At 46.9% G+C, this 11,764-nt stretch overlaps 1 protein-coding gene across 9 annotated transcripts in view; it reads right to left on the reverse strand.

Moving 5' to 3' along the window:
- Nucleotides 1–1,777, reverse strand: part of Eva1c (eva-1 homolog C) — a 115,865-nt gene extending 114,088 nt beyond the window's left edge. For 2 of the 9 annotated variants that reach the window (XR_002818962.1, XM_023705592.1), the window contains exon 1: nt 576–1,775. Coding sequence is in view for 8 of the 9 variants with exons in the window: in XM_023705592.1 (XP_023561360.1) it covers nt 576–1,290 (715 nt within the window). In the remaining variant the exon portion in view is untranslated. Of the gene's footprint in view, nt 1–575 lie in introns of all 9 variants that reach the window. The other 7 variants (XM_023705586.1, XM_023705585.1, XM_023705587.1 and 4 more) reach the window with 6 other exon arrangements.
- Between the last annotated feature and the right edge of the window lie 9,987 nt (nt 1,778–11,764).

An 11,764-nucleotide genomic window follows, 5' to 3' on the forward strand; every position in this document is an offset into this window, starting at 1 on the left:
GAGAGAGAGAGAGAGAGAGAGAGAGAGAGAGAGAGAGAGAGAACTGTGATCAGACACAGGGAGGGAGCCTGGCATTATTTGGCAACAAAGTCAGACCCCTGAGTACTTTCCCTGTCTTCTTATGGGCATCTGCCCATCTCTCCCCACTTCTCGCCCTGCCCTTTCCTTCTCGGACAGCCATGTAACCTGCGCCAGTCTCTTCACTTGAGCACCTAGCAAGCTGACTGGGACGCACCCTAACAACGTGGGTGGCAAACTAAGTTCAGCTTCCCGACCACAAACACGTGTATCTTCCAGTGTGGGATGCAGCACCCAGCTGGCTTAGGGGCATTGTGGGCTTCAGACAGACCGGGTGGCTGACGCAGGGAAACTGACCAGGTTAGTACAGGAAGAGAAACTCTAAATGCATTATATACCCTTTTTCTCGAGGAGGACTCACTGCTGCCGCCCCCCACACAACCACCTATAAGCCAACGTCTCCGCACCGACCAGAAAACCTGCCAGGCGCACGCTTCAACTTCAGTCCCCCCTTGGGAGCTGCCCTCCACCTTAGGGCTCTCCAGCGGCGCTCTTACCAGAGAAGTCGGTGAGTGCAGCGATCTCTTTAGAGCAGACCAGCACAGTGCAATAGAAGAGGCGCAGGAGTTGTCCCGGCGGCTCCACTTGCCTGCGGAGGCCGGGATGCTGCGCGGGCTGGGACGCGAGCGCCGCGCGCGCGTGTCCGGGCAGGAGCATGGTGAGCGGCGCGGTGGGACTGGTGGGGGATCGCGGCGGGGAGGACCGTGTCACATGGCGGGCAGAGTTCCTGGCCAGCGGAGACCCCGGCCGCCTCTTGGCCCAAGCTACTAGAGCCTCCTTCCCGACTCTACCCAGCCCAGGATCCCCAACAAAAGGGAGGGGTCGGAGACCTGGGGCGGGGCGAGGAGACCCGGGAAGAATCCGCGTAGTTTCCCGGGGAGGAAATCTCCGCGGTCGCTGCGCAGAAAGAAGCGAAGGGGGCGGTGGAGAAAACGTAGCCTTCGCGCTCTGGGCAGCTGAAAAGGGCTGTCGCCGGCGCGCGGCCTGGCCGGGAGGGCGCCCCCAGCAGCGCTCCCCGCCTGCGCAACTTGAGCGCCTTCCACGCCCCGGTCCCAGCCTGGGAGACGGCCCTGCACTCCTGTGGCCCGGCCTGTGCTGGCCCCGTGCCAGTCTCACCCTGCCGGGCAGATCCGCTCGCTGATGCCCGTGACGCACTTTAGAGCCAGTGCCGCGCGTGCAGCCGGGGCGCTCCGGGGCCGAGCGAGCGAGCATGGCGGGAAGGCGGGGTTCAGGAGACTAGCGCTGGAGGACAGCGCTGCGGCCTCGGTAATATGCGCGCAGCAGACCCCATTTCACCCATTAGGTGACGGACGGAGCTCAGCGGGTTGCCTGAGCGCTGCAACCCGGGAAGGAACGCGTTGGGCGTGGGCGGGGCGGGGTGATCTCCAAACAGTTTTGAGGGCTGTGAACGGTTCCGACCAAGCCTCCTCAGAGCGCTGCTTGTCCTCAGCGCTGGCGGACCTGCGCCTGGGCCGGCAGAAACAGTCCCTGAGCGCTAATAATTGGGCTTTGTTTTTAAATGGGCCACAGCATCTTTATGAACCTCTTGATTACGCGCGGGGGAAACCCATGATTGGACTCCTAGCCCGAAGGCTAAGAGGTCCAGAACCCAGGAAAAGTGCGTGGGAGCCCCGGGGCTGTGCCAATTGCGCGAATGCCTTAGGCACTGCGACCCCAGCCAGTGGACCTCGCGGGCCCGCCCGAGCAGGGCGGTGCCGGCGGCGGGGAGGTACAAAGTGTTCCCGGTCACCGCGGGGAGGGCCTGCCAAGTTCAAGGCGCTCCTGCCGCGGAAACGTAGATAATGAGGCCCAAGGGCGGAGCCAGGCCGGCTCCAGCGCTGCAGACGCCCCAGAGGGGGCGGGGAGGCCCTCCCCAGCCCTGGAGCTGTCCTCAGAGGTGGTCACAAAGGCCGGGGCGGGGCGGGGCGGGTGACCTAGGGTTCCTTACAGTACTCCCACGGGTGCTGGGTCTGCCACCTTGGGCTTCTCAGACCCTTTCCTGTCTGAGGACCGGTGACCCAATCTTTCGGGAACAATGATTTTTTAAATTCACATTAAAGTAAAACCCACCCATCTCTGTATCCCTGGGGCATAGCTGTTAATGCGCACTTTTTAGGCAGGAGAAACGGGGGCGGGGAGGGGCAGGAGATGGTTAGCACGCTCAACACGCAGGAGTCACTAGGTAAATACAGTTTGTTCGAAACTCAGGTCCCTCTTGTCTTTCTATTGGGCCCACTCAATCACTCATCCAGTTTGGATATGAACTGGAGATCGTTGTAAGCTGGGATCTGTGCTAGGGGTTTGGGGATGCCACGCAGGGAGGGAAACAGACTGCCTGAAAGCTAGGGGCCAGCAGCACAGGTGTGTGGGTCTGCAGGAGCTTCTAGTCAGGCCAGCATAGTCACTGTGACTGTGATTGCACCCCAGACATCTTTGTCTGTTAAGTCCTCAGACTTCCTGTAAGGAGTTAAACTGATATGGTGACGTGCATTAATAATAGCATGAAACATAGTAAGTGTTCAGCCAATATTAAGCATTGTTACCGGGGGAAGACAGATATTGAAACTTAATGCCTGGTGAACAGAGAGTCAAGAAATAGGAGGCTACAGGTAACAGAGGGTACACGGAGGAAGGTGGATGTTAGGGAAAATTGTACAGCGAAATGGATGAGAAAGATAGAAAGAGTTTCCCAAGAATATCAAAAGCTGGGTGTTTGTGGAAGATGAATATTTTAGCAAAAGGGACGAGTATGTAGAAATCCAATGTGAACATGACCCTGTAGAAGGATGGAGAGAAGTCTGGGGTGAGGGCAGGGCAAAGTGACTTGGACAGTCTAGCAGATCAAAGCTCAGGAAATTGGTGGTCTCATGGGACACTTTCAGCTTTATCCAGAATTCTTGCTTAGTCGGTATTTTTATCCAGTGTTGGCAAAGTGTAGCAGAGGATCAATGCCCAGGGTTTGATTCCTAGCAGAAGGAAAGGGGGGGGGGGAGAGAGAGAGAGAGAGTGAGAGAGAGAGAATAAGGAGAAAAGGAGGGAAGGATTTCTGTGGGTGTGGAGAACAAGTGGACTGGAGACATCAAAAGTGAGTCCAGGGATTCCATACCCCCTACCCAAGAATCAAAAGCAGGAACTCACATTGATACATGCGCATTGATATTTATTGCAACATTATTCCCAGTAGCCAAAAGGTGAAATCAACCCAGGTGCCCATCAGTAGATAAGTGGAAAAGCAAACTGTGGAAGATTATTCAGCAAAAGAGGAAATTTTGGTACATGCTGCGACAAGAAAGAACCTTGAAGGCATTGTGCTAAAAGACATACATCAGACACGAAAGGACAAATAGCGTAGGAGTTTACTTATAAGAAATAGGCTAGAAAAATGTGGAGTGAAGACTACATACAGAAGAGCTGGAGGGAGTGGGATGGAGCGTTATTGCTTAATAAATACTGATTTCAAGCCAGGTATGATGGCACATACCTATAATCCCGGCACTCAGGAGACAAAGGCAGGAAGATAGCCATGAGCTCTAGACCAGCCGGGGTTACATATGTGAGCTCAAGACCATCCTGAACTGCATAGCAAGACCCTGTCTCAAAAACCCAAACAAACAAAAACAACCAATTTATTTTGGGATGACAAAAGGGTTTTGGAAATAGTAATGATAGTTGCACATTTAGAACATAATTATAACCACTGAATTGCACAAGAAAAATAGCTCAAATGGCAAATTTTATGTCATATAAATTTATCACAACATTAAAAAATACAGTAAACCAAAAGCACTGAGTTGTACATTTTATTATTTATCATTTATCAGTGCACATTAGTTATATTTCTGAATTTCATTTTGGCATATTCATACATACGTACCACACTCCCATTACCTCCCTTCTCCTCCCCCTGCCCTTGACCCCATCCTCATCTCTAATAGTCTTCCTTCTGCCCTCACATCTGTCTTTGTCCCCCTAGTTTCTTCATATGAGATAAAGAATGTGATATTTGATTTTCTGAGTCTGACTAATTCTACTTAACATGTAATACACTGCTTTTAGTGAAAATGACATGATTTTGTTCTTCTTTATAGCTCAATAAGATTGCATTATGATGGAGTAGCCAGCTTTTCATTGCTAAGACTAAACACCCTACATACACAAGTAAGAAAGCTTATTTTCGCTCACAGTTTCAGAGTTTTTCGTCCCTGGTTGACTGGCTCAAGGCAGGAACATCTATGAGAGCAGGGGGTAGGGAACCAATGCTGCTAGCTTCAGAATGGCAAGGAAGCATAGCACTCAGGTGGAGCACAGTGGAGAAGTGAACTGTCTCAAGGTTCCCCCACGACCCCCTTCCACCTGGGCCTCACCTGCAAACGCCATTGCTCAGTGAATGATCCAGTCTTCTCTCCCAGAGTCCCTTAATGTAGTGGAACTGACACTGAAGCTTAATTGTCACAGTGTATAGATAACACATTTTTTTATCCATTCATCTGCTGATGAACATCTAGCTTGGCTATTGTGAATTCAGCTACAATAAACATGGGTATGCAGGTATTTCCATAGTATACTTATCTTTTAGAAATACACCAAGGAATGGTATAGCTAGTTAGATGGTGGCTCTCCTTTCAGTTTTGTGAGGAACTTCCATACTGATTTCTATAGTGCCTGTACTAACTTACTTCCCCTCCCACACTCTGAGTGTGCTCCCTTTTCTCCACATCCTTGACATTTATTGTTGTGTGTATTCTTGAGTTTAGCCATGCTGACTTGGGTGAGATGGAATCTCGTTGTACATCTGATTTGCATTTCCCTGATGGCAGAAGCTGTTGAATATTTTTTCATATATTCCTTGGTACTCATTGACCATTTGTACTTCTTTTGAGAAGTGTCTATGAATTGTACCTTTTAAGTGAGTGAGTTGGATGTCATGTCAAGCATATTTCTACAAAGTGGATGTTTAATAATCCAACAACAGAAAGTGAATTTGCAGAGAGGGTCCTGAGAGGGTGCCATCTGTAAGGTATGGCTGTGCTCTGGATTAGAGCTCTGCAGATCCAGAGACTAAAGGGAGAAGTGGCCAAGCAGGACAGATGTTTAGGAGGGTGATGGACAGCATTGTGTCACCAGGGGGGTGTGGGGCATGAGAGATGGAGCCTCAAGGCAGGTTCCCCGGCCTCCCTCTGTATTATCCCTTGGCATTTGCTGTTGAGCTGGTAGATTTTAAAGTCCTAAGCAGCCATGTTTAAGACTTTTTAGTGCCTCCCACACCACATCCAGTGTTTTTGCATCCCATAAAAATTGAAACAATACCTCCCCATTCCTTTGCTCCAAATATAATAGAACCAAATATCTAAATTCTGAGGTGAGGCCCTGCAACAGGGCACAGTGGTACATACCTGTAATTCTTGCTACTCCAGAGGCTGCAGCAGGAGGATCTCAAGTTTAAGTACAGCCCATTGAGATACTGTCTCAGCATAAAATATAAAATAAAATATTATAGCTAGGGTTATAGCTCAGTGGTCAAATGTTCATCTATCATGTATAAGACTCTGGGTTCAATCCTCTGTTTGGGGGGAAAAACACCTTCAGGGGAAAGGAAAGTGGAGAAGAGAGTAGAGGCTTTAAAGAAAGGAAACCATGTAAGACTGAGGCATGGAAGATGAAGGATCTTTTCCACCAGGGAAGTTTCCCTCAAGTTGTTGAAATATAAAAGCAGTTGTAGGGGCTGGGGAGATGGCTCAGTGGAATAAGCACTTCCTTGGTAAGTGCAAGGGTCTGAGTTCAATCCCCAGTTCCACCAAAAATAAATAAATAAATAAATAAATAAAAGCAGTTGTAAGTGCTCGGTTATTTTCAGCACAGTTATAAGGGCTAGATTCAGTTAGAGGAAGAGTGAGTCAAAGCATAGAAGTGTTTCCAAAATTTTGATGCAACAACTCTTTGAGGTTTCTAACAAGTAAACGGTATAAATTATGGCTCATTACTAAATGAAGGGGACTCTTTTAAAAAATTATTCAGAATTCCAAGCTTTCAACAGCAGAGCATTAAAGCAATGCTGGAATCTCTGCACATGGCCCTGAATAACTGATCAAGTGCTTGCGTAGCAGGACAGAAGAAATAAAGGTAGGTAGAAGGGGACAAGGAAATCACATTTAAACAATTGTACTTTGAAGAAGACTGCAACTTCTGCTACCCAGAGTCACACGAGGCAATTCAATTCAGCATTCCCTTGGCTAAACGCAGGCTGCTTTCCTTCCAGACCCATCTCTGAGGAATCCCTTAGGAACACTCCAAGTCTGTAAATTGGCTTAATTGAGGAAGTAAAGAACAGGAAGCTGATCCAAGGATAAAGCAACAGGTTGAGAGAATTCAAAGAATGCTTAAGTTCTCCATCTTTAAAAAAAAAAAAAAAACAACTGGGCTTATACCTATAATATGGAGGGTACTTATCCCAGGGTTTCTACCCATGAAGAGAAGCATGTGTGTTCCTTATTCCAGGAAATAATGTACCCCTCTCTCGAGCACCCACATTCTATTCCTTTGAGTGTGTGCCTTTTAATTTCTAGCTAATAAAATCCTCCTCTTGCCTCTTTTGACATGTCCCCAACATTATTTTTCTGCAACAGGAGTCAGGGAACCTGCAGACATTCTATAGCCGAGGTGGTTAGGTTCCTTATCACAGCTTCAGGAGACTCCACAGAACCTGTTCAGTGACGCTATAAGAAACCAAAGACACAGCTGACACAGAGCAGCCAAGTCTCTTATCCAGTGATCAAAGGTGGCTGCTGAAGTGCTAGCATTCCCCTCCAAGTGGTGCACTGGGGGGCAGTCTGCCCTCCTCCTGTAAGAGTTTGAGATGTGCATCCTTGTCCCAGCATGCATTCTGTCTGAGAGGCATCCTTGCGGCACACGGTAATTAGTTCTTTTGATCCAGACTCTTTGTTTTCCAGTCCTGGTGACTGAACCCAGGACTTTCACACTGAGCTACATCTCTAGTCCTCCTCTAATTTTTAATTTTGAGGCAGAGTCTTGCCAAGTTATTACATTGCCCAGAATGCTGGGATTATCAGTGTATGCTACTACCCTTCTCTCTCTTTTCCTTTAATTTTTAAAATAATTTTTATTTTTATTAGTACATGTCCGTGATGCATGACTGCACTGTCCTGAGGAGTTGGCGCATGGACATAACAAGCTTATGTCTTTTTCTGTCCTCCCTCCCACCCTGCGCCTGTTACGCCCCTTTCCTTTGCTGTCTCTCCATTTCTTTTCCTCCAGCTTCTTTTTCTTATCCAATTTCTCCCCCGGCCCCTCTCATTTCCTTTCTTACTTGAAAAACATCTGCTGAAATTTCCATTATTTTTTATTTTTCTCTTTATATTTTGGGTTTTTTATATAAGAGAAACCATGCAATATTTAAACTAGTGCGTCTGATTTATTTCACTTAATGTTATGGTTCCAAGTTGCTTCCATTTATGTCTGAATAAGTCAAGTGCATCCTTTTCTGTGGTGGAGTAGAGCTTCACTGCGTATAAGTACACCCTGCTCCCTTTTTTCTTTTAAACTTTTTCTGCCCCATCTTCCCGTTCCAAGTTCCACCCCTATTTTCCTTCTTCCCCAAGATCCTAACTACATCCCTCTGCACATATCTCAGCCTAGCTTGAGAAATGTTTGCACCCAAACTTTGGTTCTGTGTCCTTTCACATGGGCCATCAGGGTGGGACTTTTGGCTTCCAACAAAGATGGGCAATGGCAGGTGTTCTGAGAAGACATGTCTGCCAGGCTAGTGCTTGCCTTTTGGCTGGTGGCAGACTGCAGAGCTAAAAGAGCTAGTCAGAATGGATGCTTCACACATGGAAGCCATGGTGATGATCACTTTATGAACATGGCATGTTATTATTTATTGAGCATAAGGTGGTGTTTGGCTTTAATTTGGACCCCTTGGAAATGTCTCTGTGATCAAATGATACTTTGTCTTCCTAGGCAACAATGGGAACAGCTTCCACTGGTTCCCCTAGGGAACAGCAGGTCTGATCCTCTGGTGGGATGCTGGGATGGCTTTCCCCACCAGAAGTTGTCTGCCTCTGCCTTTGAACTGGCTGGGACACTCCAACTGGCTTCTAAACACCCCTTCCCCCTCCTCCTCTGGCCTAACTGTCAGCCTTCTCAGGTCTGGCTTGCTCTTCCTTTGCCCATGTCCCTGTCCTGCAGCTTCCTAGGACACTGTAAGTTATAGGACCTGGCTTTCCTCTCAAATGCCAGCTGAGTCTGACTTTAGCCATTCAAGTGCTCAAAAGCCATATGTGTATATATGTATACCATTTACATTTAACCTTTAATTAGTTTTATTGTGGGAAAATATATGTAACAAAGGATTTGCAATCCTAACCACTTTCATTACATGATTCAGTGTTACCAAGAACATTGATACCACTTGCAGAGGGCCTGGCAGTGAATGCCTGTAATCCCCACACTTGGGAGGCTGAGGCAGACAGATCACCTGCCAAGCCAGCCTGGGCTACACAGAGAGTCCAAGCCAGATGAACTATATATTAAGACCCTGTCTCAAAAAACAAAATGAATTTTACATAACTGAAGATATGTCCCCATCTGTCATGGTTTGGGGGTTTTGCAAGGGGACATTTTACAAGATTATTTTATAATGAATCACCCAAAGACTCATATAGAAGAGTGCAGGAAATCTGTCCACACAGTAAAGACCAAAGAATCCAGCTGAGGGCCTGGATCCTAATACCCTGCATGAGTCCAGCTGAAAAGCTACAGCCCAAAAGAGAAGGCCCAAAGTTCAGTGGCAGAACCTAGAAAGTCTATGCCAGCTCAATGAAGGACCTGTGCCAGCTGCCTGAGGGAGCTGAAGCGGAGCTAGGAAACAATGCTCAAGGTAAGCACCAGACCTCCCCCCAAAAGTACTAGTCATCCTCAGCAACAGTGAGGTCCTGAGCTCCTCCAGTGATAAGGAAAGCTGAGTTCCCATCAGGAAAGCCAACGTGATAATCTTCTTCACAAGGCTGGGCAGTGCACTATCTTTCTCTCCAGAGTCAGGAAGCGATGCTCACAGTGAGGACCAGAGTTCCTCCAAAGTGAGTCATAGCCATTCTCATCTACAATGAGGTCCTGAACTCCTCCTCCAATAAGAACAGCTAAGTTCTTCAGGAAAGCCAGCATGACAAGGTCCTCCAGCAGAATAACCCAAGAGAACCAGCAGCGTCCAGTAGCTCTAACAGCTTATCCAAACAGCTTCCCTAAGAGCCTCTCCCAGATCTCCAGTTCTGCCTCTTACGCTGCTGGCAACAACCCGGAGGGGGGCCTCCCACACACAGCACCACACTAGTTCAATTCAGATGGGTGTAACAAGTTGACCACTAGTTAACAGTCCACTATACCATCAAACAATTTTTCATTTCCACCCACCTCCAGCCCTGCAAACCACTGTTCTGCTTTTTACTTCTATATATTTGACAACTCTAGGGACCTCATATAAGAGGAATCACACAGTATTTGTCATTTTTCTAATTGGTTTATTTCCCTTGTCATATTGTCTTCCAAATTCATCCACATTGTAGCGTGGATCAGAAGTTCCTTCTTTTCTAGGAATGAATGATGTTCATATTATCCATGACATATGTATGTGTGTACCATGTTTGTCCTTGTAGTGATGTTACCTCTCCTAAAAGGAAGAAAGGAAAGGAGTATCCAAGTACTGTCTATGCCAGTCGAATTCCCCTTGATGAGCTGCAGTAAAAAGTCCTGAGCAAGAATCTTGGAAGGAGAGGAAGAGGCTGGGAAGGCCAGGCCTGTGGCACAGATAGGTGGTTGTGGAGGGAAAAGCCTGAGTTGCAAGCAGATTCCGTGCACCAGACCCTGAAATGCCACAACCACCACCAGTGGCGACCTCTGTGGGTAGGATCTGAGCTTCTGTTTGGATGAAGTGCCTTCACAACCATCACCACCATCCTTCTCTATTTCATCTTCCAACTCTGAAACTGCACCCATTAGACACTTAACTCCTCAAAGGCCCTCCTCCTCCTGGAAGCCACCAATCTGCTTCCTGTCTCTGTGAATCTGATCATTCTCAGGACTCAGAATGGAGGAGTCATGCAGTGTTTTTTGTTCTGTAACTTGTTTCACCCAGCATAATGTCTTTAAAGTGCATGCACATTGTACCATGCATCAGACTCTTCTTTTTCTCATCTTCCTCCTCCCTATACCTTTCCTTCTTGTTTTCAGAACTTTATGTGAAACCAGGGCCTTCACACTGGCAACATCAAGTCCTTTAAAATTTTTAAAAAATCATTTATTTATTTATTTGGTACAGGGTCTTGCGATGTAGTGATCCTCCTGTCTCAGCCTACCCAGTGCTGGGATTACAGGCATGCACCACCATACCTGGTTTCGGTGGCTGGCTCGAGTGCCTGGGACGGGGTCTCAGTGGCGTGCAGTACCGGGGATCAAACTCAGGTCCTTGTTCTTGCCATGCAGTCACTTAGACCACTGAGTTATCTCCCCAGTCCCCATCCAGCTCTTTTATATTTCATTATTTTGGGACAGGATCTTACTAAGTTGCTAAATTGCCCAGGCTGAGCTCCAACTTATTGTCCTGCTGCCTAGGCTTCCCAGGGGGTGGCATTATAGGTATGTACCACCACAACCAGCCTCTTATCTCCTTCCATTTTAAAACTGAAAAATAGTCTATTGTACATATTGCCACAGTTTGCATATCCATTTATCTCTCAATGGTCATTTAGGCTGCTTCCATATTTTGGCTACATGAATAATGCTGATTTTGAAGCTGTATAAAATATTAAACATTTATGAATGATTATTCTCAAGGGAATTTTTTTTTTTTTTCGGAACCAGGGATTGAACTCAGGTCCTTGTGCTTGCCAGAGAAGCGCTTATTCCACTGAGCCATCTCCCCGGCCCCCTCAAGGGAAAATTTAAAGTTACCAACGGAAAAGTTAATTAAAGTCCCCCAAAGGTAATTCACATTCAACAGCATTGAGCTCTGATTAAAGATGCAGAGCAGAATGCCCCGAAGAGTCTCAGTTTCTGGTGTTCTTAGTGTCCCAATAATTCTTCAGAGTGCCCCCAGGCAAGCAAGCAAACACCCACAGCAACCAAACGAAATCTTTAAAAAATCTGTTAAATACTGTAGCTAAATTCAAACAACTTTTAAGTATTTGTTCTAACAACTAAAGAGCACGCTGAAAAAAACTGCACATGTATTGAAAATACTTTTGCTTTACTCTTAAATAATCACAGTTGTTTACTAACGGGGTGTGTGAGCCTGTTGGACATCATTGTTTCTCAACCTTGAAATCAGAGTGGGCGCTGTCACCTTGACTTCCTGTCCCGTGTTGACTTTTGCTTAATCCTTGCTTTTTATCACATAACCACTGAAACCCAGCTCTGTGAGGCTATGACTTCATCAGAGAGCTGCACAGTCTAAGGTTGAAACTATGAATGATCTCGATGTACTAGTTTGCCTGATAACGAGGAGATGGCGAAAATTGCTGCATTACTGCACGTTGTGCAAATACTCCAAAACAACTTGTAAGTTTCTTTCAGTGCTTTGGCCATTTGGGGAACTAGCAGTCAGGATAACTCAAATGTCACCAAGTCCTTAGTTTTTCCAAGATCCTGAGTGAGCTATTCCTTGGGCTGACTCTCT

The sequence above is a fragment of the Octodon degus genome, unplaced genomic scaffold, assembly GCF_000260255.1.
Source record: "Octodon degus isolate 3935 unplaced genomic scaffold, OctDeg1.0 scaffold00225, whole genome shotgun sequence".
Lineage (NCBI taxonomy): Eukaryota > Metazoa > Chordata > Mammalia > Rodentia > Octodontidae > Octodon > Octodon degus.